The sequence below is a fragment of the Schistocerca nitens genome, chromosome 9 (assembly GCF_023898315.1).
Source record: "Schistocerca nitens isolate TAMUIC-IGC-003100 chromosome 9, iqSchNite1.1, whole genome shotgun sequence".
Taxonomy (NCBI): domain Eukaryota; kingdom Metazoa; phylum Arthropoda; class Insecta; order Orthoptera; family Acrididae; genus Schistocerca; species Schistocerca nitens.
The window spans coordinates 16,293,446-16,321,042 of record NC_064622.1 but is presented as its reverse complement, the minus strand read 5'-3'; the positions used below and the strand labels follow the sequence as shown (position 1 = coordinate 16,321,042).

At 46.1% G+C, this 27,597-nt stretch overlaps 1 protein-coding gene across 30 annotated transcripts in view; it reads left to right on the top strand.

Annotated features, from left to right (window-relative positions):
- Positions 1-27,597, top strand: part of LOC126203013 (UDP-glycosyltransferase UGT5-like) — a 972,471-nt gene that overhangs the window by 297,773 nt on the left and 647,101 nt on the right. For 3 of the 30 annotated variants that reach the window (XM_049937231.1, XM_049937239.1, XM_049937232.1), the window contains exon 6: positions 17,687-17,806. The exons of 24 other annotated variants lie outside the window; for them this stretch is intronic. In XM_049937231.1, the coding sequence (XP_049793188.1) occupies positions 17,687-17,806 (120 nt within the window). 3 more of the 30 variants (XM_049937238.1, XM_049937227.1, XM_049937247.1) reach the window with 2 other exon arrangements.

Below are 27,597 nucleotides of genomic sequence, written 5' to 3'. Positions count from 1 at the left end.
GATTTAGGTTTTCCGTGATTTCCCTAAATCGCTCCAGGCAAATGCCGGGATGGTTCCTTTGAAAGGGCACGGCCGACTTCCTTCCCTAATCCGATGAGACCGATGACCTCGCAGTTTGGTCTCTTCCCCCAAAACAACCAACCAACCAACCATTATTAGAAAATTAAACAATGCTGTAATAGTGGAAAAAAATGAAAATTATGGACACTATCAGTGACTATTCTGTCATATTAGAAATCAACATTTAAGAATGAAACTACTGGTGACAAGATATGTTTAATGTCCTACAAAATTCGGAGGTTGAAACCTATACATCCCTTACTTTCCAGCACACAAGAACGTGCGGGCGTTCATAACGCACGGTGGCCTGCTGAGCACACAGGAGGCGACGGCCAGAGGGGTGCCGCTGGTGGGGATCCCTGTGTTCGGCGACCAGCTGCTCAACATGGCGCAGGCCCAGAGGCAGGGCTACGCCGTCACACTCGCCGTCAGCAACATCACGGAGGCCACACTATCGTGGGCACTTAACGAGGTGCTCAACATCCCCAGGTAACCTACCACCTTCAAGGGAACTGACCCTCATTGTACCTGTTACCTGTTTCCAGTACTGTTGTTGTATGTATAAAGTTGTGTATGAGTCCAGAATCCCCTTCCAAACCCCTGGATCGATCTCAGCCAAATTTGGTAGAGAAACAGCAAGTGCCATGAGTACCAGCACTGTGGGGTTTATAACCTCCCAGCTCCAATAATGCCAGATACAGGGCAAATATGTGTTTTTCCAGCCGCTGGAATACAGGCTGCCCTGCATGACAAGTATGTTGTATGGAAACAGTATCGTTCTGCCAAATCAACGTACATGGCAGGGCAGCCATGTGAAGGGCATCTCCAGACTCAGACAGCGATTGCTGCACAAACACTTCCTTCACGTACACATACACCATGATTACCACACAAACAATGCGGTTACACTTGTCTGGTATGAGACATTCCCAGGGGGGTCCACTGGGGCCGAACCGCACAATAACCCTGGGTTCGGTGTGGGGCGGCGGTGGGGTGAGTCGACTGCTGTAGTGTGTTGTGGGGTTGTCAACCACTGAGGGCTATGACGGGGACAAAGCCTCTCCATCGTTTCTAGGTCCCCAGTTCCGCACAATACAGTACAATACAATGGTGGTGCTTCCGTAGCCAAAGGAGGCAAAGTGTTTCAAGCGGCACCATATCGAAGATTTATGCCGTGTACAGGGAAAGTGGATAAACAACGTCCGCTAAGTCACAACGCGGATAAAAGTAAACTGAAGGTGGAGAGGGGAAGAAAGGGAGGGGATCACTGCTGTCAGCTACATCAAGGCATTACACGGAATGAGCGACAGTGAGTGAATATCTGTACCAGACCGGTATTCGAACCCGGGATCTCATGCTTACTACGCAGGTGTGTTAACCATTGCCATCCAGGACACAATATTATCACAACCGCACGGACTACCTCGGCCCGCCTCACAGCCGATCCCATCGAGCACCACCTGTCTGCAGTCGCTGTCCGTTTCCTTCATGTTCGCTCTCTGAGATTCCCGCAGGAGGTCGGAGTATTTGTGCGTCCGCAATGAAGAAGGTGGATCCATTGCCCAGCTGCGGATTCCGCGTGTGTCTGTTCTTTTGGGCATGTCCGAAAAAACTGACCTCACACACTCATATAAGTGGACGAAGGTGTGTGTCGAGTGATCATGACGGATGGTCATTGAAGAGGATTGCGGTGACAGAAAATAGGAGGACTACAGCTGTTGAAATCACTGCAGCACTCGCGAACCCTGTCAGCACCAAAACAACAAGGAGTGCGCTCCAGAGGGAGGGACTTGTTGGACAAGCTGGAATTCAAGGACCACACATTAGTTATGCAAATGCCCATAACAGAAAAAAATGTGATCTACAGTCATAAAACCTGGATCATGGAACAATGGAGAAAAGTCATTTTGGCACAGGAGTCTTGTTTGACACTGTTTCGAACTTCTGTCAGGGTTCACATCCAATGATTGAAACGTGTCGCCAGTTCATTGGTCATTTGGGCAGCCATGTAGAGTTACTCAAAATGGTTCAAATGGTTCTGAGCACTATGGGACTTAACATCTGAGGTCATCAGTCCCCTAGAACTTAGAACTACTTAAACCTAACTAATCTAAGGACATCACACGCATCCATGTCCGAGGCAGGATTCGAACCTGCGACCGTAGCAGTCACGCGATTCCAAACTGAAGCGCCTAGAACCGCTCGGCCACACCGGCCGGCGTAGAGTTATTGCATGGCCCCATAGTCGCTCTACAATGTCACATTACTGCCAACGACTATGTGGCCTTAAAGTTTTTTTTTTGTGCTTATGTGACCATTTTGGCGGATCAGAGCCATCCCCCACCTTACAGTGTTTTTTCCTCAGAGGTGACTCTGTGTTCCAAGAGGTGGGGTCCCCCCCCCCCCCCCCCACACACACAGCTCACATCGCCCAGGACTGGTTTTATGAGCACGAGGATGGATTGTCGAATCTCCCTTGGCCATCACTGTGACAAGATCTCTATATTATCGAGCCATTGTGGTCTACTTGGAAGAAATGGGTCCGTGAACGCTATGCATCTGCACAATCATGATGTCACTATTTAGCAGGAAGGATGATGTAAGATTGCCTTAAAAACTTTACAGGATCAGTATTTGTACATTCCTGGACGACCGGAAACTTTCTGAAATGTGAACAGTTTCCCATAGCGCATTTAGCCTAGCAATGTCTTGTGTTTTTGGTGTTTCCATAGTCTTCTCCACCTCCTGTGCTTGAAAACATAGAACGTGGGTCAGGAGGTACGTGCTTTCAGGGGCGATAGTATTGGTGATTCTGAAAAGGGAACTGAACGGTGCTGTGGCTCCCGTTGGTGCTGTGTGTTGGTTTCTCAGACCGTATTGTTTAGTTGGCATGGTTGCATTGTTTGTCTTCTTCTCGTGTTGACTGGCGCCACTCGGTTTCGTAAGCGTCGCCTGACCGCTAGCGGCAGCAGCGGCGGTTATCGATATGTAGTTCTGCTGCCCTATTTTTGGGACGACCTTGTGTTTCTTCCATGTGGTGTGGGGGTGGAGTTCGGTTGGGGGCGGAGGTGCGGCGAGGTCCGCGCAGAGCGACAACACGCCGGGACTGTTGGAGGCTGCCGGATCGAAGGGCAGTGGTAACGAGGGTGCACGACCTCGTCGAAACCGGATCCTGCATGTTTGAGTGCATTGCAATTCGCGTGGAGGAATCTCAACCATTGTGAAATGTAGCGATTCTGCAGTGACTTGGGTTCGTGTTACTGCTCGTAGTGTCGCCGAGGCGAAAAGCAGCGAGTGGAGTACCTGGGCCGACCGCAGTGGCCGAGCGGTTCTGGGCGCTTCAGTCTGGAACCGCGCCACGGCTACGGTCGCAGGTTCGAATTCTGCCTCGGGCATGGATGTGTGTGATGTCCTTAGGTTTAAGTAGTTCTAAGTTCTAGGGGACTGATGACGACAGCAGTTAAGTCCCATAGTGCTGAGAGCCATTTGAACCATTTTGGAGTACCTGGGGATGGCGGATCTGATTTGCCTTCCTGAGCTTCTAATTACTATTTACTATTTTCATCTTCTTACAGTGTTAAGTTCAACCTGCGGTATTTTTCTGTCTTGTGGCCGCTAACGACCCGTTTTCCTGCCTTCGGGGTTAGTGTATGTAACGGCAGTGTACGTTTCCTAGCCTTGCCGCCGCTGTCTGGCGAGGCGTGTAAGTTCTTGACTGTAGGCTGGGTGGCGTTCTTCTACCTTAGTGGGAGTCGTTCATTCTGTGCTCGAAGCACAGTATTCTGTGGGTGGAGCCCAGGTCGCTGGCTCCGGCTTTGGCGTAATTTTACATCTTGCATTTGTTAGTTGGATGTCAGGTAGCCTCACCAAGGCTATCAGTAGTCGCTCGTTTGACTGCCACTGGTCCGAGTTACCATCTTGTGATCTGAATGCAACTCTTGACTGCCTTTCCCTTCGCTCGCGAAAGTGTTTTGCTGTGACCTACTGAGAGGTCGATTCCTGGAGCACCGTCTGTCGCTGGCCCTTGTGTTTTATTTTATTATTGTATTATTGCGTTACCATCATTTCTCTCACCTGTTTGGTGATCTGTTTTTTTTTTTTTTTACATTAACCTTCGCTATGCCATTCTCCGTTTGACAGTACATTGTTGAATTTTTTATAAGTGCCATTTTGGCGTTAAAGGCCTTCAGCCGTGGTTGTGGTTACTTGCTTTAAAATTCTGACTGCGACCACACTGGCTTATTTTCAAAAATTATTTGTTATCTGTATTTTATGTATGTTTGCTAAATTTTTTAATAGTTGCCATTTTTGGCGTTAAAGACCTTGAGCCGTCGTTGTGGTTACGTGCCTTAAAAGTCTGACTCGCGACCTCATTGGCCTGTTTTCAAAAATTATTAGCCGGCCGAAGTGGCCGTGCGGTTAAAGGCGCTGCAGTCTGGAACCGCAAGACCGCTACGGTCGCAGGTTCGAATCCTGCCTCGGGCATGGATGTTTGTGATGTCCTTAGGTTAGTTAGGTTTAACTAGTTCTAAGTTCTAGGGGACTAATGACCTCAGCAGTTGAGTCCCATAGTGCTCAGAGCCATTTGAAATCAAAAATTATTTATTAAAATAAACGAGTGAAATTGCAAAGCAAACCAATAGTAATTCATTCGGGCCCCGTCCACAATCTTAACCCAATCCTGCCTTCCTAGATTACCAGGTTTCAGGAACTTGTAACTCACGTATGCCCTTTTCTAAACCGTACCCGAAGTACAGCTGTTTGAAAACCGTGGGCGTCAGTCGTGCGTCCTTCTTCACCAGCAGCGACATGCAGACACAACCAAAGCGGCACTACGCTACGTAGTGTTGTCTTCACAGATCATTTTCGTGCGCACTTCTCTTGTGCATGGCGGGGCGACGAATCCCGCTTGCGTGCGCAGCACTTGCACCAGCGTGCTACAGTGCTGTTACGTGTGCAGTCAAAACAGTACTGGTTAGTCTAGTGAAAATGTCGCAGGTCTTCATACATGCGGAGTATGCTGACACGATCTTTGTCTACGGGTTCTGAAACGGAAACTTCAGAGTCGCCGTTCGCGAATACGAACGACGATTCCCTAAACGCAGAGTTGCGGATAACGGGATATTTACGAGGGCTGTCCAGAAAGTAAGTTACGACTGATCGCGAAATGAAAATCACAGTGAAAATCAGAAATGTTTCATTTGTAACAGTTACCTACACCTTTCAGCTACTTCTCTACGTAGTCGCCGTTCTGACTCAGACATTCGTCGTAGCGTTGTACCAACTTTGCAATACCCTCATCATACAAGGCAGCCGCCAGTGCTTTCCGCCAATTCTCTACGCTGGCCTAAAGCTCGTTGTCTGTGCCAAAACGTTGTCTTCATAGCCAGCGGTTCGTTTGAGCAGAGATGAAACTCAGTGGGAGACAATTACAGGCTGTATTGCGGGTAACCAAACATTTCCAATTGAAACTATGCAGGAACATCTTCATTGCCCCTGCAGAATGAGGCTGAGAATTGTCTTGAAGAAGAAACCGCACGACAGTTATGTAATGTTGGTTGCATGGCTTCAGGGGAAAATTCTCACCAGGCCCTCGTACTTCCCGGGAGACACTATTTTCTATAACATCTTTACGCGCTCACTAAGAGCTCAGGAATGAAAAGAGCGACATAATTCTACCTAGAGTCATACTAGAGACACTGCCCAACACATATTTGCAAAGCTTTATCGCATTTTCACAGTCGTTTCCATTTCGCGACCGATCGAAACTTACTTTCTGGACAGCCCTCGTAGCAAGGTATTTGACAGATAGCGCGAGCGTGGTACGCTTTCCAGCGTAAATGGTGTATCTGAACGCCCCAACTAACAAGAAGATGAGAACACTCTTGAAATAATACAACGCTGCCCGACTACCACCTCTAGAAGAATTGCTGCACAGCTTGGTATTCCTCAAACACGAGTGATGCGCACAGTACATGAGCAGGGCCTGCAATGGTATCGCCGGCAGAGTGTGCAACATCTGCATGTAGGAGATGAGACCAAACGAAAGGAATTCTGTCGACGGATCGTTGCCAATGAACGCTGTATTCCATGCAGCCTCTTCACCGATGAGTCAACATTTGCACGCGACAGCGTCAATAAGGCGCTCCTCTCTCACTTGTGGGCGGATGACAATCTGCACGCTACTGTGCAAACAAACTGTCAACGACATTCCTCTGTGAACATGAACTGCGGTGTCGTTGGTGACCAACTCGTCGATCCAGTTGCTTTACAAAACCGACTTAATGGGGTACTGTTTCTTGATTACGTTCAAAATGTATTACCACAGTACTTGGAAGATATTCCTTTGCCAACACTTTCATGTACAGCGCATTTCTTGTAGCCAGTGGCACAGATTATTGTTTGTGGAGTTGACATAAGAACGAAGTTTACAAGCGCAAAGTGGCTACAAAGCAGAAACTTCTCGTTCATACGCTGCGTGCGTGTGCTCAAGTAAACAACCGTACGAATGAAATGGTTCAAATGGCTGTGAGCACTATGGGACATAACATCTGAGGTCATCAGTCCCCTAGAACTTAGAACTACTGAAACCTAACTAACCTACGGACATCACACACATCCATGCCCGAGGCAGGATTCGAACCTGCGACCGTAGCGGTCGCTCGGTTCCAGACTGAAGCACCTAGAACCGCTCGGCCACAACGGCCGGCCGTACGAATGACCTCAGATTAGCAACAACATCAGCTGTCTATAAGAATTGCAAATCGCTCTGCAGTTGACGATAGGTTCTTTGAACGTCTTTTATGAGGAAATGTACAAAGTTAGACAAAAAAATTGATCACAAAGTTTAATTTACCATCGGCTGCATCTGTCCTCTACTACATTTTTCATTAGTTTCCTCAGAAACTCTTAAGAACATATGTATGTACACTACTCTCCATTAAAATTGCTACACCAAGAAGAAATGCAGATGATAAACGGGTATTCATTGGACAAATATATTACACTTGAACTGACATGTGATTACATTTTCAAACAATTTGGATGCATAGATCCTGAGAACTCAGTGCCCTGAGCAACCACCTCTGGCCGTAATAACGGCCTTGATGCGCCTGGGCATTGAGTCAAACAGAGGTTGCATGGCGTGAACAGGTACAGCTGCCCATGCAGCTTCAACACGATACCACAGTTCTTCCAGAGTAGTGACTGGCGTATTCTGACGAGCCAGTTGCTCGGCCTCCATTGACCAGACGTTTTCAATTGGTGAGAGATCTGGAGAATATGCTGGCCAGGGCAGCAGTCGAACATTTTCTGTATCCAGAAAGGCCCGTACAGGACCTGTAACATGCGGTCGTGCATTATCCTGCTGAAATTTAGGGTTTCGCAGGGATCGAATGAAGGGTAGAGCCACGGGTCGTAACACGTCTGAAATGTAACGTCCACTGTTCAAAGTGCCGTCAATGCGAACAAGAGGTGGCCGAGACTTGTAACCAATGGCACCACATACCATCACGCCGTGTGATACGCCAGTATGGCGATGACGAATACACGCTTCCAATGAACGTTCACCGCGATGTCACCAAACACGAATGCTACCATCATGATGCTGTAAACAGAACCTGGATTCATCCGAAAAAATGACGTTTTGCCATTCGTGCACCCAGGTTCGGCGTTGAGTACACCATCGCTGGCGCTCCTGTCTGTGATGCAGCGTCAAGCGTAACCGCAGCCATGGTCTGCGAGCTGATAGTCCATGCTGCTGCAAAAGGTCGTCGAACTGTTCGTGCAGATGGTCGTTGTCTTGCAAACGTCCGCATCTGTTGACTCAGGTATCGAGACGTGGCTGCACGATCCGTTACAGCCTTGCTGATAAGATGCCTGTCATCTCGACTGCTAGTGATACGAGGCCGTTGGGATCCAGCACGGCGTTCCGTATTACCCTCCTGAACCCACGATTCCATATTCTCTTAACAGTCATTGGATCTCGACCAACGCGAGCAGCAATGTCGCGATACGATAAACCGCAATCGCGATAGGCTACAATCCGACCTTTGACAAACTCGGAAACGTGATGGCACGCATTTCTCCTCGTTACACGAGGCATCACAAGAACGTTTCACCAGGCAACGCCGGTCAACTGCTGTTTGTGTATGAGAAATCGGTTGGAAACTTTCCTCATGTCAGCACGTTGTAGGTGTCGCAACCGGCGCCAACCTTGTGTGAATGCTCTGAAAAGCTAATCATTTGCATATCACAGCATCTTCTTCCTATCGGTTAAATTTCGCGTCTGTAGCACGTCCTCTTCCTGGCGTAGCAATTTTAATGGCCAGTAGTGTATAAAACGCATGCTTGTCCATCAGCTTTTAAAATCCTGTGTGTTATACCTGAATTCATTGCTTACTCTACATATGAGACGTTGCATTATTTAAGTGGTGTTGTAGTCTAAAATGTTAAAACCCGAATCTATGAAGATGGCCTGTCATTGAAACCGGTCGATATTTGGGTTTTAAATTAGAAAAAGCAGCTGATGGTCAAACATGGATTTTACATATCACATCTACATCGCTCCGCAAGCCACCTAATGGTGTGTAGCGGAGGGTACTTTCGGTACCACTATCTGAACCCTCCAACTCTGTTCCACTCGCGAATAGTGCATGGAAAGAATGATTGTCGGTAAGCCTCTGTATTGGCTCTAATTTCTTGGATTTTTTTCTCGTGATCAATACGCTAGGTTTATGTGGGGGGAAGCAATATGTTGTCCAACTTCTCCTGAAAAGTGCTGTCCCGAAATTTCAATAGTAAATCCCTCCGTGATGCACAACGCCTCGCTTGTAACGTCTGCCAGTGGAGTTTGTTTAGCTTCTCCATAACGCTCTCTCGCCAGCTAAACGATCACGTGACAAAACGAGCCACTCTTCGTTGGATCTTCTCTATCTCCTCCATCAGTCCTACCTGATATGGATCCCAGATAGTTGAACAATACTCAAGAATCGGGCGAACAAGCGCCTTATAAGCCACTTCTTTCGTGAATGAGTTACATTTCCTTAAGATTCTTCCGATGAATCCGTGTCTGGTCTCTGGTTTTCCCACTGTCTGTTTTATGTGGTCATTCCGCTGAAGGTCGCTCTGGATAGTTACGTCTACTATTTTACGGTAGACGCTGTCTCCAGCTGTTTGTCACCAATAGTGTAGCTGTACAGTAGTGGATTTCTTTTCACATGTTTGCGCAATATGTTACATTTATTTACGTTCAGCGTCAACTGCCAAAGCCTGCACCATTCATCAATTCTCTGCAGATCGTTCTGCAAATTCTTACTATCTTCTGACGTTGCTACTATGGTATAGACAACTGCATCGTCGGCGAATGGCTTTAATGAAATTCAAATGGTTCAAATGGTTCTGAGCACTATGGGACTTAACATCTGTGGTCATCAGTCCCCTAGAACTTAGAACTACTTAAACCTAACTAACCTAAGGACATCACACACATCCATGCCCGAGGCAGGATTCGAACCTGCGACCGTAGCAGTCGCGCGGTTCCGGACTGAAGCGCCTAGAACCGCTAGACCACCGCGGCCGGCGGGCTTTAATGAGCATCCGACCCTTTCTACTAGATCATTTATATATATTGTGAACAGCAACGGTCCTATCACACTCCCCTGTGGCACTCCGGATATTACCTTAATATTTGTCGATTTTCTTCCGTTAAGAGCGACGTGTTGAGTTCTATCTGCAAGAAAGTCTTGAATCCAGTCGCAAGTCTGCTCCGATACTTCTTAAGCTCGTATTTTTTTTCATTAAACGGCAATGTGGGACGGTGTCAAATGCCTCACTGAAATCAAGGAACACGACATCAGCCTGAGCGCCGTTGTCCACTGCTCTGTGGATCCCATGGAGGAACAGAGCTAGTTAAGCTTCGGGGTATCTCTGTTTGCGGAATCCACATTGATTTTTATAGATGAGCTGTTCATTTTCCAAGGACGTCATGATTCTTGAACATAAAACATGTTCTATATTTCTACAACAGACTGATGTTAACGATATAGGCCTATAATTGTGTAGATCTGTCTTACGGCCTTTCTTAAAAACGGGAATGACCTGCGCTTTTTTCCAGTCATTAGGTACCTTTCGTTGCTTAAGCGACCTACGCTATATTATTGCTAGAAGGGGAGCAAGTTCTTTCGCATAATCTTTACAGACTCTTACAGGTAACTCACTTGGTCCTGACGCCTTTTCACTACTAAGTGTTTGTGGCTGCTTTTCAGTTCCGCGATCGCTTATCCCAATATCTGCCATTCCGACATTCGTACGACGATTGAAAGGAGGGACAGTGTCACGACCTTCCGCGGTGAAACAACTTCGGAGGACCGAATTCAGTATTTCGGAGTTCTCTCTGTTATCTTCCGTTTCGGTGCCGGTGTGGTCACTGAGAGAATGAATAGATGATTTTGATTCACTTACTGATTTTAAATAGGACCAAAATCTCTTAGGGTTTTTACTCAGGTCGGTTGACAACATCTCACTTTCAAAATCATTGAACGCTTCTCTCATTGCTCTCCTTACGCTCTTTTTCGCTTTGATCAGCTTTCGTTTGTCAGCCAGGTTTTTACTTCTCTTGAATCTGAGATGAAGTGTTCTTTGTTTACGTAGCGCTTTTGTAACACGGTTATTGATCCATGATGGATATTTCCCATCCCGTAAAACCTTACTCGGAACATACTTGGCTACTGCATATTGAACGATACGTTTGAATTTTTTTCCATTCGTTCTCCACATCTTCGCCCTCATCACCTAATATTTGATGCTGACTGCTGAGATATTCTGAAATTTGTATCCTGTCACCCTTGCTGAGCAAATATATCTTCCTACCTTTCTTAACATTCCATGCACGACTCGTCGTCATAGATGCTGTCACAGCCTTATACCTTCCTCTACGTTAACTGATTCGATACGTTCAGGTCTGTTCGTTGCCAGGAGGTCTAACACATGACCCTCATGAGATGGTGTCTCTAACTCTCTGATCAAGGCAATTTTCGGACAAGACATCCAGAACAATGCCACTCGAATCCCTGTCTCTGGTACTGACAACTGTTAGTAGTCACTCCCCGTACCTACAACCACTCACAGTACAGTACTCCCCGTCTCTAGTCAGTCACACTGCAGTATTAAAAATGTGATTTCAATATGAGAGAAACAGCCCAATTGTGTTAATGGGAAACTAAATAACCCTCTCATCCTCCCCTCCTCCTAAATCCAACCAACCGTAGTGCAGTATAACAATTCCAGGTATAATTTCGTGTAAAAAAAGTTTGGGTAACAAGGGAGATTTGAATACCGATCTCCCTGTCCGCAGTCAAACACCGTATTCAAGTAACCGCGACGCTGCCGCTACACGGCTGCTCTCGCTGTTGCAGATCTTGAGCTTGGTCCGTTCCGTGTTTTGATTATGCTTCCTTTTTCACAGTTCAGTTCTCCTTCTTCCTGTTTTCATGCTTCATCTGTGTTCAGTTTTTGACGGGCTATCCAATGGCCTATCTTACCACTAAACCGGAGGGAGGGGGAGGGGGAGGGGGTGCGATTGGGAGGTTCCCCTGTTAAGCAGTGCAGTTGTTCGGCAGCTGACGGAACACTGACGAGCTCTAGCGTTTGGTTAGCTGCAACAATTGAGATGCTTTTTTTCCCCTTTCACTCTGCTATTCACAGAGCTACTTCTATTCCACACTCGAAAGAAAAATTCGAGGAAGAAATTAATTTGGTCAGTTAATAACGAATACGAACCTGCCATAGTTGACGATATCCTTAAAAAGAAAACTGTTAAAAGAGTTACTGCACTTAGTACCTTAGTCATTGAGTCCAACACAAAAAGAAGAAATTCTTTGCTATTCCTTTCTTGGGGCTCATCTGCTAACACATTCAACGGCTTCTTCGTACTAAATAAAGCTGTAATGTTGCCTTTTCAACCAAAAATAGTCAGAAAAAAAACTTTTTTCACAATTTAAAATTGACCTGTTCTCCTTTGAAAAACTCTGGTGTCTACAAGATTTTTTGCGACACTTGCTCTTCTTACTACACAGGACAAACAGGACGTGCTTTTACAGTCACATACAAGGAACATGTTTTAAGAAAAAATGACTCTGGCGCCCAGAATTCGTCTTTTTCCCACCACCTTCTGATTATACGTCACGCGCCCGAAGCTGTTCACGATATCAACGCTTTTCACACTGAGAAGAAGGGCCGCAGATTAAACGTTCTCGAAGAATTAGAGCTTTCTAAACATCTTTCTCGTAGTGATGGTCTCATTCTTAACGACCAGCTACAATTACGTAATAAAAACTTCTTCAACGGTGTAAAACCGTTACTTGATATTTGATTTCCCTCGTGCAGATACCGAAATATTTTTCTATCTAAGTGGACTGATAATTTTTTGTTTTTCAAAAGTTTATATTGATTGCATTTCATGGTATACCATTATTTTCTGCTCGCAGAGGTAGTCAGCTACCTTTGTATTTCTGAAATGGCGTTTTCAGCCTTTAAACTGTATTTATACGCTCTTATGTAGACAATTTGTTACCGTGTCTCCTGCTGTCAGATAAAATTATTGCCTTTTACTTCATGTACAAAATAATGTTCGTCTAACATTCGGCTATTTACATTTTGAAGGCTAAGTAGCCTGTTTGTATTTGCGGCTACTACACTCATGCTCATAAATTAAGGATAATGCTGATACATGGTGAAACAACGCTCTGGTGGGCGGTTTCTGGGTTTAAATCCCCTCGGGGTATGACCATGCGGTGCATTTGACCTGTGGTCAACGCACGGTGGCGCTGGCAGCAGTCCACATACACACAGGTGTGTTGGTGCATGTCAGAGTACGGTGCAGCGAGTAAATGTGCAGACGTTTTCAGATGTGCTAATGGTGGCTCTGTGTTGAAAATGGTTAGAAGAACATATATTGATGACGTTACGTGGGGCAGAATACTAGGACGACTGGAGGCTGGTCGAACACAGCAGGTCGTAGCACGGGCCCTCCGTGTGCCACAAAGTGTGATCTCAAGATTAGGGCAACGATTCCAGTAGACAGGAAACGTGTCCAGCCGCTACAGTACGGGACGTCCACAGCGTACGACAGCACAAGAAGATGGATATCTCACCATCAGTGTCTGCAGACGGCCACGGAGTGCTGCAGGTAGCCTTGCTCAGGACCTTACCGCAACCACTGAAACAGTTGTCTCCAGACACACAGTCTACAGACGACAGAACAGACATGGTTTATTCGTCTGGAGACCCGCAAGGTGCATTCCACTGACCCCTGGTCACCAGAGAGCCCGTAAAGCCTGGTGTCAAGAACACAGTACATGGTCATTGGTATATCTGAACACTTCTTAAATAAGGAGATAATTCAGAGGCTTCCTTTACCAGGATACAGGTTGGCTGGCTGCTTTTCGAGGAGCTCTTTGCGGTGTGGGGGAGTAGCCATGTATGTGAAAAACGGTATCCCATTTGAGTCAATTGATGTTTCAAAGTACTGCACTGAAAAGGTGTTTGAATGTTGTGCAGGTGTGGTTAAATTTAGTGGAGTTAAACTTGTAACTGTTGTTATTTATAGATCCCCAGACTCCGATTTCACAGCATTTTTGCTAAAGCTAGAGGAGGTTCTTGGTTCACTTTATAGGAAATACAAAAAGTTAGTTATATGTGGTGACTTCAATATTAATTGTATAAGTGATTGTGCAAGGAAGAGGATGCTGGTAGACCTCTTTAATTCATATAATCTTATGCAAACCGTATTCTTTCCAACGAGAGTGCAAGGGAACAGTAGAACAACCATAGACAACATTTTTGTTCATTCCTCATTACTAGAAGGGCATTCTGTTAGAAAAAAGGTGAATGGCCTTTCAGATCATGATGCGCAAATTTTAACGTTAAAAGATTTTTATGCTGCAACTCGTGTTAAATATAGTCATCAGCTGTTCAGGAAAGCTGATCCGGTTGCTGTAGAGACCTTTGTAAACCTTATAAAGGAACAAGAGTGGCAAGATGTTTATAGCGCTGAGACAGTAAACGATAAATATAATGCTTTTCTAAAGACCTTTCTCATGCTCTTTGAAAGTTGCTTTCCGTTACAACGTTTAAAACAGGGTACTAGCACAAACAGGCAGCCTGGGTGGCTGACTAGAGGGATAAGAATATCTTGTAGAACAAAGTGGCAATTATATCAAAACGTTAGAAACAGTCAAAATCTAAATGCAGCAGCCCATTACAAACAGTATTGTAAGGTGCTTAAAAATGTTATTAGGAAGGCAAAAAGTATGTGGTATGCAGATAGAATAGCTAAGTCTCAGGATAAAATTAAAACCATATGGTCAGTCGTAAAGGAAGTTGCTGGTCTGCAGAGACAGGTCGAGGATATAGAATCAGTGCGTAGCGGGAATGTCCGTGTTACTGATAAGTCGCATATATGTACAGTATTTAATAATCACTTTCTGAATATAGCAGGTGAACTAAATAGAAACCTAATTCCAACAGGGAATCATATAGCGCTCTTAGAAAAAAGTGTTCCGAGACTGTTACCTGAAATGCTCCTCCATGATACTGACAAGAGGGAGATTGAGTTAATAATTAAATCACTAAAGACCAAGAACTCTCATGGATATGACGGGGTATCTAGCAGAATACTGAAGTATTGTTCTATGTATGTTAGCCCAGTACTTAGCCATATCTGTAACTTTTCCTTTAGGAGTGGTCGGTTTCCTGATCGATTAAAATACTCGGTAGTGAAGCCACTTTATAAAAAGGGAGACATTGATAATGTTGACAATTTTAGACCTATTTCTATGCCATCGGTGTTTGCTAAAGTTATCGAGAAGGTTGTATATACAAGGTTACTGGAGTATTTAAATTCACATAATTTGCTGTCAAATGTTCAGTTTGGTTTTAGAAATGGTTTAACAACTGAAAATGCTATATTCTCTTTTCTCTGTGAGGTTTTCGACGGATTAAATAAAAGGTTGCGAACGCTAGGTGTTTTCTTTGATTTAACGAAGGCTTTTGACTGTGTTGACCACAAAATATTACTGCAGAAGTTGGACCATTATGGAGTAAGGGGAGTAGCTTACAATTGGTTCGCCTCTTACTTTAAGAACAGAAAGCAGAGGGTAATTCTCCGCAATATAAAGAGTGGTAGTGATGTTCAGTCCCAATGGGGCACTGTTACGTGGGGCGTTCCCCAAGGGTCGGTGCTGGGGCCACTGCTGTTTCTTATTTATATAAATGATATGCCTTCTAGTATTACAGGTGATTCAAAAATATTTCTGTTTGCTGATGACACCAGCTTGATAGTGAAGGATCTTGTGTGTAATATTGAAACAGTAACAAATAATTTAGTTCATGAAATAAGTTCGTGGCTTGTGGAAAATAATTTGATGCTAAATCACAGTAAGACTCAGTTTTTACAGTTTCTAACTCACAATTCAACAAGAACTGACATTTTAATCAGACAGAATGGGCATGTTATAAGCGAGACGGAACAGTTCAAGTTCCTAGGCGTACGGATAGATAGTAAGCTGTTGTGGAAAGCCCATGTTCAGGATCTTGTTCAGAAACTAAATGCTGCTTTATTTACCATTAGAACAGTATCTGAAATAAGTGACACTTCAACACGAAAAGTAGTCTACTTCGCATATTTTCATACGCTTATGTCGTATGGTATTATTTTTTGGGGTAATTCTTCTGATTCAAAAAGGGTATTTTTGGCTCAAAAACGGGCTGTTCGAGCTATATGTGGTGTAAGTTCGAGAACCTCTTGTCGACCCCTATTCAAAAATCTGGGAATTCTGACATTGCCCTCACAGTATATATTTTCTTTAATGTCGTTTGTTGTTAGCAATATTAGCCTATTCCCAAGAGTTAGCAGCTTTCACTCAGTTAATACTAGGCAGAAATCAAATCTGCATGTAGAATGCAGTTCCTTGACTCTTGTGCAGAAAGGAGTGCAGTATTCTGCTGCATCCATTTTCAGTAAGCTACCACAAGAACTCAAAAATCTTAGCAGTAGCCCAAACTCTTTTAAGTCTAAACTGAAGAGTTTCCTCATGGCTCACTCCTTCTATTCTGTCGAGGAGCTCCTGGAAGAGCTAAAAAATTAAGCAAATTCCAGTGTTACATTGTTGATTGTCTTCATTTAAACTTATGACTTGTCACCTGAATATGTTTTTTATCTATATTTCATTTTATCTGTTTCTAATATAGTGTTATAATTTCATGTATTGACTCGTTCCATGACCATGGAGATTTCTCCTTAATTTGGTCCCACGGAACAATAAATAAATAAAAAATAAAAAAAAACAGAGGTCCTAGGTTATGTTCACGGACGAGTCCAGGTATAGTCTGAACAGTGATTCTCGCATGGTTTTCATCTGGCATGAATCAGGAACCAGATACCAACCCCTCAATATCCATGAAAGGGACCTGTATGGATGTCGTGCTTTGATGGTGTGGGGTGGGATTACGATTGGTGCACGTACACCCCTGCAAACCTTTGACAGAGGATCTGTAACAGGTCAGGTGTATCGGGACGTCATTTTGCACCAGTATGTCCGCCTTTTCAGCGGTGCAGTGGGTTCCACCTTCCTCCTGGTGGATGATAACGCACGGCCCCACCGAGCTGCCATCGTGAAGGAGTACCTTGAAACAGAAGATATCAGGCAAATGGAGTGACCCGCCTGTTCTCGAGACCTAAACCCCATCGAGCACGTCTCGGATGCTCTTGTTCGACGTATCCCTGCACATCTTCAAACCCCTAGGACACTTCAGGAGCTCCGAAGGGCACTGGTGCAAGAATGGAAGCTAAACCCCTGCAGCTGCTCGACCACCTGATCCAGAGTATGCCAACCCGTTGTGCGGCCTGTGTACGTGTGCACGATCATCATAGCCCATATTGATGTCAGGGTACATGCACAGGGAACAGTGGCGTTTTGTAGCACATGTGTTTCGGGATGGATTTCTCAACTTATCACCAATGCCATGGACTTAGAGATTTTTGTCATGTCTGTTCCCTATGTGCCTATGCTGTTAGTGCCAGTTTTCCACGTTGTGTGGCACCACATTCTGCAATTATCCTTAATTTATGAGCATGAGTGTAGTTACCACTCTTGGTGTAACGTTCACCTACCCACAGTTGCTAATTCGGGTACCTCAGTCTGATGCAACCATAGCTCGACGTATTTGAGCAGCCGATAGTGGCTTGCCTTTTATGTATTTTGTATTACAAATTTTGATACTTAAGCTTTATGGCTTGATTTTTAGTTTAATGCGTGACGTGTAAGTACTGTTCGTTTTTTTGTACTGCTAGATAGTACTTATACTTAAGAAATTTTTCTTTCCTGTAATTTTGTAATTACGTTATAGGCCGATTTGAGAGTTTTATTTGTTATGAATACACTCATAGCAGTGCCGAAACCTAAGTCAAAAGACTCCCTTTTTGCGACTGGGGGCTGCTATTGCTGTTAATTTTAAGAATAATGAGTAAATGTGATTATCGACTGTAGGTCACCTGTATAGGAATACCAGTGGTCACAGTTCGATGTAAAGTCTGTATTTGGTGTACCTGTTGATTCTCGGTGTGCAGGTACCGAGAGAACGCCCAGCGGCTGTCCAGGATCTTCAACGACCGCCCGGTGAAGCCGCTGGACGAGGCTGTCTACTGGACAGAGTACGTGATCAGGCACCAGGGGGCGCCACACCTCAGGTCCGCGGCGCTCGACCTCGCCTGGTACCAGTACTTGCTGCTAGATGTCGTCGCGGCGCTGCTCGCCGCAGCACTGCTGGCTCTCCTCGTCACCAGAGCAGCTTTCAGTGCGGGACTGCGGCTACTGAAGCGGACTGATGGCGGATCCAAAGCTAAGAGGACTAGTAGTAAGTCCACCAAGAGAGACTGACGGCGTTTTACGTTGTATTTATTTATCTGTTGTATATACCTCATATATATACACTCCTGGAAATTGAAATAAGAACACCGTGAATTCATTGTCCCAGGAAGGGGAAACTTTATTGACACATTCCTGGGGTCAGATACATCACATGATCACACTGACAGAACCACAGGCACATAGACACAGGCAACAGAGCATGCACAATGTCGGCACTAGTACAGTGTATATCCACCTTTCGCAGCAATGCAGGCTGCTATTCTCCCATGGAGACGATCGTAGAGATGCTGGATGTAGTCCTGTGGAACGGCTTGCCATGCCATTTCCACCTGGCGCCTCAGTTGGACCAGCGTTCGTGCTGGACGTGCAGACCGCGTGAGACGACGCTTCATCCAGTCCCAAACATGCTCAATGGGGGACAGATCCGGAGATCTTGCTGGCCAGGGTAGTTGACTTACACCTTCTAGAGCACGTTGGGTGGCACGGGATACATGCGGACGTGCATTGTCCTGTTGGAACAGCAAGTTCCCTTGCCGGTCTAGGAATGGTAGAACGATGGGTTCGATGACGGTTTGGATGTACCGTGCACTATTCAGTGTCCCCTCGACGATCACCAGTGGTGTACGGCCAGTGTAGGAGATCGCTCCCCACACCATGATGCCGGGTGTTGGCCCTGTGTGCCTCGGTCGTATGCAGTCCTGATTGTGGCGCTCACCTGCACGGCGCCAAACACGCATACGACCATCATTGGCACCAAGGCAGAAGCGACTCTCATCGCTGAAGACGACACGTCTCCATTCGTCCCTCCATTCACGCCTGTCGCGACACCACTGGAGGCGGGCTGCACGATGTTGGGGCGTGAGCGGAAGACGGCCTAACGGTGTGCGGGACCGTAGCCCAGCTTCATGGAGACGGTTGCGAATGGTCCTCGCCGATACCCCAGGAGCAACAGTGTCCCTAATTGCTGGGAAGTGGCGGTGCGGTCCCCTACGGCACTGCGTAGGATCCTACGGTCTTGGCGTGCATCCGTGCGTCGCTGCGGTCCGGTCCCAGGTCGACGGGCACGTGCACCTTCCGCCGACCACTGGCGACAACATCGATGTACTGTGGAGACCTCACGCCCCACGTGTTGAGCAATTCGGCGGTACGTCCACCCGGCCTCCCGCATGCCCACTATACGCCCTCGCTCAAAGTCCGTCAACTGCACATACGGTTCACGTCCACGCTGTCGCGGCATGCTACCAGTGTTAAAGACTGCGATGGAGCTCCGTATGCCACGGCAAACTGGCTGACACTGACGGCGGCGGTGCACAAATGCTGCGCAGCTAGCGCCATTCGACGGCCAACACCGCGGTTCCTGGTGTGTCCGCTGTGCCGTGCGTGTGATCATTGCTTGTACAGCCCTCTCGCAGTGTCCGGAGCAAGCATGGTGGGTCTGACACACCGGTGTCAATGTGTTCTTTTTTTCCATTTCCAGGAGTGTAGTATCAAGACGACGAAATAAAAGGAATTCCTACAAATTTGTGGCGAAACAATGATTCAAAACAAGACTGACGATCCATCTAACAGCTTGTAAGAAACTGGGAGTATCTTCAGTGCTCTTATACCGCATTTGACATCATTTATCTCGTTTTGTTAACAGTACGAGGGGCGTTTGTAAAGTCCATGCAGCCGGCCGCGGTGGTCTAGCGGTTCTGGCGCTGCAGTCCGGAACCGCGGGACTGCTACGGTCGCAGGTTCGAATCCTGCCTCGGGCATGGGTGTGTGTGATGTCCTTAGGTTAGTTAGGTTTAAGTAGTTCTAAGTTCTAGGGGACTTATGACCTAAGATGTTGAGTCCCATAGTGCTCAGAGCCATTTGAACCATTTGAACCAAAGTCCATGCAAAGTCCGAGAGATGGCACCACCAGTGCGTATTGAGGTCATCTTTAGTTAGTAGCATCTTTGGAAAGAACGCACACCAAGTTTCAGCCATATTGGTCTATTTCTTTGTGGTTGGTATTCGTGTGAATCAAGGAAGTCGGATGATTGTGCATGGGGGCTCAATTTTAAAATGCAATAATTTTTAGTAGCTATATGTCATGTTACGAAGTCTCGTAACCGGTTGGCCCTGACTAGTATTAGTACGCAATCTGACTGCATAGAATAACAATAAGCAATGAAAGGAAATTTCCGATAACACAATTGATTAATTAAGTCCCCAGCAACTATAAAAGCTACGAAACAACAAGGCACAAGTGTAACTGTTCTGTGTGTGGAAGTGTGATTCAACGTACACATCTGGCACAGTTCTTCCTCAATACGACAAGATACTTTAAACACCATTTACAATGAAGTAATTAAAAAGACCTGAAATACTATAATTGCATATAGAAACCAGAATTACAGTCTAATACATGAACACAAGCCAGATGCTTTGTTGACTGAACCTGTGACCAAGAGGCATTGTTATTTAGGAAATCTGAAATAATTTTTTTTTGTTACCTTCATATATATTGACGAAAAATACGCTGTGATCATTGCAACATCCCCAATTAAACAGCATCTGCCGTCTCGTCCAACAGAACAACTCCACACGACATACCCTCAATTAGTACTGCTATCGACACCCTCTCAACAAGCACTGCCCACGGTAACCTCTGAACTACTACTGCCCCAGTGGAGGCGGCGGAATAAAACTCTTTGGCGCAATCTCTGGCGCTGTGACTCAGTGTAGCCACCTTTCAATTGTGAGAAAATGGTCGAAGAAGAATTTCATGTGGTGATTAAACATCGCTTTATGAAAGGCAAAACGCCGCAGGAGACTAAAGAGAAGCTTGAGAAACATTACGGTGACTCTGCACCTTCGAATAGAACAGTTGATAAGTAGTTTCAAAATTTTCGGAATGGCCATATGGGCACAAGTGATGCTGAACGTTCTGGACGCCCTGTGGAGGTTACGACTCCTGAAATCATTAATAAAATCCATCATATGGGGATGGATGGCAGAAGAGTTAAGGTGCGTGAGATTGCTAGTGCTGTGGGCATCTCGACTGAACTGGTACATAATATTTTGCATAAACATTTGGACATGAGAAAGATATCCGCAAGATGGGTTCCGCGATTGTTCACGCTTGACCAAAATCGGAATCGTGTGAAGTGTTGCAAGGATGCATTGCAGCTGTTCGGGAAGAATCCACAGGACTTCAAGCGACGTTTCGTCACTGTGGATGAAACATGGACACATTACTATACTCCTGAGACCAAACAACAATCTAAACAATGGGTTACCAAGGGAGAATCTGCACCAAAAAGCCGAACACCAGTCGTTCTGCCGAAAGGTTATGGCGACAGTCTTTTGAGATTTTCAAGGGATATTCCTCATCGACTATCTTGAAAAGGGTAAAACTATTACAGGTGCATATTACTCATCGGTATCGGACCGTTTGAAAACCAAGCTGTAAGAAAAACGCAGGCGATTGGAACGCAAAAAGTCCGTTTCCATCACGTCAATGCACCAGCACACACCTCAGCAGTTGTGGTCGCAAAATTAATGGAAATAGGATTCCAACTCGTTGCACATCCCCCCTATGAGGTGATTGCAGCAACAATTAGCTATTTTGCAGACTTGGACAATTCCTATTATTCGGAAGAGATCAACAAATTAGAACAGCGTTGGACGAAATGTTGTTTTTCGACATAGTCTCCTTTTAGAAGGAGACTATGTCGAAAAACAAGAAAGGTTTACCCCAAACAAGTAAGTAGTTTTTATTTTTGCACAGACTTTTCAAACGCCCCTCGTATATAAACTGATATTACACGAAATTGCTAATTTCTTATGCATGGCGTAATTAATTAAAACTCGTTATTCATTGGGTAGTTTTCAGATTACTGATGATAATAGCGCATTTAATGCTTATCGAAATATTAATCTTTTCTACACTCCTGGAAATGGAAAAAAGAAAACATTGACACCGGTGTGTCAGACCCACCATACTTGCTCCGGACACTGCGAGAGGGCTGTACAAGCAATGATCACACGCACGGCACAGCGGACACACCAGCAACCGCGGTGCTGGCCGTCGAATGGCGCTAGCTGCGCAGCATTTGTGCACCGCCGCCGTCAGTGTCAGCCAGTTTGCCGTGGCATACGGAGCTCCATCGCAGTCTTTAACACTGGTAGCATGCCGCGACAGCGTGGACGTGAACCGTATGTGCAGTTGACGGACTTTGAGCGAGGGCGTATAGTGGGCATGCGGGAGGCCGGGTGGACGTACCGCCGAATTGCTCAACACGTGGGGCGTGAGGTCTCCACAGTACATCGATGTTGTCGCCAGTGGTCGGCGGAAGGTGCACGTGCCCGTCGACCTGGGACCGGACCGCAGCGACGCACGGATGCACGCCAAGACCGTAGGATCCTACGCAGTGCCGTAGGGGACCGCACCGCCACTTCCCAGCAAATTAGGGACACTGTTGCTCCTGGGGTATCGGCGAGGACCATTCGCAACCGTCTCCATGAAGCTGCGCTACGGTCCCGCACACCGTTAGGCCGTCTTCCGCTCACGCCCCAACATCGTGCAGCCCGCCTCCAGTGGTGTCGCGACAGGCGTGAATGGAGGGACGAATGGAGACGTGTCGTCTTCAGCGATGAGAGTCGCTTCTGCCTCGGTGCCAATGATGGTCGTATGCGTGTTTGGCGCCGTGCAGGTGAGCGCCACAATCAGGACTGCATACGACCGAGGCACACAGGGCCAACACCCGGCATCATGGTGTGGGGAGCGATCTCCTACACTGGCCGTACACCACTGGTGATCGTCGAGGGGACACTGAATAGTGCACGGTACATCCAAACCGTCATCGAACCCATCGTTCTACCATTCCTAGACCGGCAAGGGAACTTGCTGTTCCAACAGGACAATGCACGTCCGCATGTATCCCGTGCCACCCAACGTGCTCTAGAAGGTGTAAGTCAACTACCCTGGCCAGCAAGATCTCCGGATCTGTCCCCCATTGAGCATGTTTGGGACTGGATGAAGCGTCGTCTCACGCGGTCTGCACGTCCAGCACGAACGCTGGTCCAACTGAGGCGCCAGGTGGAAATGGCATGGCAAGCCGTTCCACAGGACTACATCCAGCATCTCTACGATCGTCTCCATGGGAGAATAGCAGCCTGCATTGCTGCGAAAGGTGGATATACACTGTACTAGTGCCGACATTGTGCATGCTCTGTTGCCTGTGTCTATGTGCCTGAGGTTCTGTCAGTGTGATCATGTGATGTATCTGACCCCAGGAATGTGTCAATAAAGTTTCCCCTTCCTGGGACAATGAATTCACGGTGTTCTTATTTCAATTTCCAGGAGTGTATAAATCCATGCGTCATGAAAGCGATATTTTCGGTGAGCAAATAGTTCTTTATTCCTAAATCAGCACAGCTCGTTTGAAAGCTCTCATTCTACTACTTTCAACAAACATACTTCATACTTCAAAACTTATTCATCTTCAAAGTTCCATGCTCAAATTGTGATTACTTTTAAAATTCTGATCACAAAACACCCACAATCATTAAAATAAGTCGTTTGTTTGTTAATTACCCAAATTAGAAAATTCCGCTTCCTCGAAACTTCTTGGCGGGCTTTGCGAGTCCCCCTGTAGATAGAAACCAACCTCATAAAGTGGAACATTTTAATTTTCCTGACTTTTATGTTAATATTCAGAATGTAATAGCTCTGTGTTTCAAACATTTAGTGACTGGTGATATCACGCTCAGGCAATGGGGAAAGCACGACAGTCGGGCGACATAAGTCACTTTGTCTTCAACATGCAGCTTTGCAAACGTTATGTAATTTGCAGTTCGCCAGTATCATGTAGACAGTTGCAATATCGCCATCCAAACGTACACACACACACACACACACACACACACACACACACACACACACTCCGAGGTGACAAAAGTTATGACGGCCGGTGTGGCCGAGTTGTTCTAGGCGCTTCAGTCTGGAACCGAGCGACCGCTACAGTCGCAGGTTCGAATCCGTCCTCGGGCATGGATGTGTGTGATGTCCTTAGGATAGTTAGGCTTAAGTAGTTCTAAGCTATAGGGGACTGTTGGCCTCAGATGTTATGTCTCATAGTGCTCATAGAGCCATTTAGAGCAACAAAAGTCATGGGATAGCGATACGCAATATACAGATGGGTGTAGTATCGCGTACACAAGGTATAAAAGGGCATTGCTTTGGCGGAGCTGTCATTTGAACTGAGATGGTTCATGTGAGAAGGTTTCCGACGTCATTACCGCCGCACCGTGGAAGTTAACAGACCCTGAACGCAGAACAGTAGTTGGAGCTACACGCATCGGAGATACCCTTGAGGAAATAAGAGCGTGCCAAGAATGCTTCAGGCATTAGCTCTCACCACAGACAACTCAGTGGCCGAAGATGTTGGCCTAGCGACTAAGAGCAGCAGCGTTCGCATAGCGTTGTCAGTGCTAACAGACAAGCAACACTGCGTGAAATAACCGCAGGAATCGACGTAACTTTAGGACAGTGTGACGAAAATTGGTGTTGATGGGCTATGGTGACTGACGACCTATGCGAGTGCCTTTGCTAACAGTACGACATAGCCCACACTGCCCCTCCTGGATTCGTGACCATATCGGTTGGAACCCTGGGCGACTGCAGTACCGTAGCCTCGTCATAGGAGTCCCGATTTCGGTTGTTAAGGGCTGACAGTAGCGTTCGAGCTTGACGCAGATCCTGTGCTGTCACTAAGGCACTGTCGAAGCTGGTGGTGGCTCCGTAATGGTGCGAGCTGTGTTGACGTGGAACTGTCTGGGTCCTCTGGTCCAACTGAACCCATCATTGACTGGAAAAGGTTATGTTCGGCTACTTGGAGACCGTCTGCAGCCATGGACTACATGTTTCGAAACAACGATGGAATTTTTGTTGGTGAGAATGTGCCATGTTACCAGCTCACAGTTGTCCATGATTGGTTTAAACAATATTCTGTACAACCCGAACGAATGATTTGAACACCCAGATCGCCCGACGTGAATCCCATCGAACATTTGTAGGACATAATCGAGAAGTTAGTTCGTGCACGAAATCCTGCACCGGCAAACACTTCCGCAATGACGGGTGGCTATAAAGCCATCATCGCTGAATATTTCTGCAGGTGACTTTCAGCAAGTAGTTGAGTCCAGGCCACGTTGGGCAGGAGGATGTCCGACACGACGTTAAGAGGTGTCCCATGACTCTTGTCATCCCAGTGTACATTTCGTCATTGAATAGTTTGAATTCGTGCATAAATCTGCCACCAACGAACTTCGTGGTTTGGTGTCTGCTAACGTTATTTTCCAAAATGGTTCCAGTGCTTAGACTGTTGCTTGTGACAAACCCGATCATCGGACAGGGAACACAACACATGATTTTACATATCCTTAACATCTTTCGACGGCTGGAAAAGCCGTATAGAGAGGTCACGAGGTAACTGAAGGCTTGATATCAAGTGAGCAAAGTTAAAAGATTAAGCAATACGCACATTTTCAGTCATCGCCCATAATGTGCTCCCATCCTCACCCTATATATTGAAACAGTTCCAATGGAATGTTGCCGGAAAATAGTCTGTACCCATCCATATCATGGGCATGCACCTTTTCGACAACATCTTTCAATCTCCTGCCTCTGTGACGGAGTACAAAGGGCATTCAGAAAGTTTTGCACAGTCGTCTAATTTCTTTTATTTTTTGCAGCAGGAGAATGAAATTTTTTGTAAACATTCTTGGAACATGTAGCTATGCATTGTAGCCTCCATCAGCTGTGGAGCATCTAGCCCAACGTTCTTTCCATGACGTAAATGCACTTTGATAAAATTCTGGGGACTGGCTTTTACACCATCGCTTGGCATATGAAATAAGATCTTTCTCACTATCAAATGTTTTACCGCGCAGGTGGGCCTTCAGATGATCAAAGAGGTAAAAACCAGACGGGGCCCAGTCCGGACGGTAGGTAGGATGAGGAACAATTTTCCAACCCACTTTCCTGGTTTTCTCCTGCGTCATAAGGGCTGTATGGGGTTTGGCATTGTCATGGTTAGGCTGATGAACTGACCCTGAAGCTGTGGTCTGTGGGTCTTGATGGCACGTCGCAGCTTCTCCAGTGAGCAACAGTAACGGTCCCAGTTAATTGTGGAGCCAGGTTCCAAAAAGTCAATGAAAAGACACGACACTGATCCCAGAAGAAGGAGACCATCACCTTTCGGCCTGCTGATCGTGAAAGTCTTGGTTTCTTCCTCCAAGGGGAACCTGGATGACGCCACTCCATGGATTGGGTTTTCCTCTCAGGTTCAGACAAAAACAACCATGTTTCATCCTGGGTAATGACGCCGTTAAAACACTGTCTCCACTCTTCAGTGAAGGTCTTCACGAGACCTTCGCACACATTCTTCCTCATCGTTTTCATTTCTCTTGTCAATAATCTAGGCACCCAACGTGCGTAGATTTTTCTCTACCGTAGTAGCTGTACCAGTGATACCACACTACCCAATGACAAACGAGTCGTTTCAGCAAGCTGTCGTGTCGTCAAACACCTGCAATTTTGTATGATTTGATCAATGGTCTCCTTATTCACATTACTCACTGCTATCGATGGCTACCACATCGTGGAATGTCCAATAGAGAGAAATCACCTTTTTTTAAACCTCTGCAACCACCGCAGCATACTGCTGCGATCCACTGTGTCTTCCCCACAAACAGGGAGAAACTTCCTGTGAATTGATGTGGCAGAGTCATCGCCGGTCGAGCGGTCTAAGGCTGGTCCCAGCGGAGGTTCGAGTCCTCCCTCGGGCATAAGTGTGTGTGTGTGTTTGTCCTTAGGATAATTTAGGTTCAGTAGTGTGTAAGCTTAGGGACTGATGATCTTAGCAGTTAAGTCCTTTAAGATTTCACACACATTTGAACTTTTTTTTTTTTTTAACATTCATCGCCGGTCTTGAAGAGGAACTCCATCACAGTCTACTGTCGCAACCTGACTACTACTTCACGGTCCATTATGGCTCACCTGTAAATAAAATTTTTTTTCGGAAATTTGTGGTAAGGTCTTATGGGACCAAACTGCTGAGGTCATCGGTCCCTAATCCTACATACTACTTATTCTAACTTTAACTTACACTACTATGGACAGCACACACATCCAGGCCTGAGGGAGGACTCGAAGCTCCAATGGGGGGAGCCGCACGGAACGTGACAAGACTCCTCAGAACGCGCCGCTACCCCGCGCGTCTGTAAATAAAAGAAAATACTTTTATACACCAACTTATAGCTAAATGTCCCAAGTATGTTCACAAAAATATCAATCTCCTGCAAAAAATAAAAAAAATTAGAGATGGCTCTGCAAAACTTTTTGAACCCCCTTTGTTAATTATCCCATCTTACAGCACCCTGACCCACACACTCCTAGCAAATCATTTTACGTTTCTGTCCAGAATTACCTACTTTCTACTATCAGAACCCTTTTTCCTTTACCAACGGTATTGGGATAGCAGAGTACAAACGATAGATTCTTGTGAATACCTAGTTGACCACACCATTTCCAAACATGATCCAGTGTCGGATAGACCGTCAGAGACAGAGCACC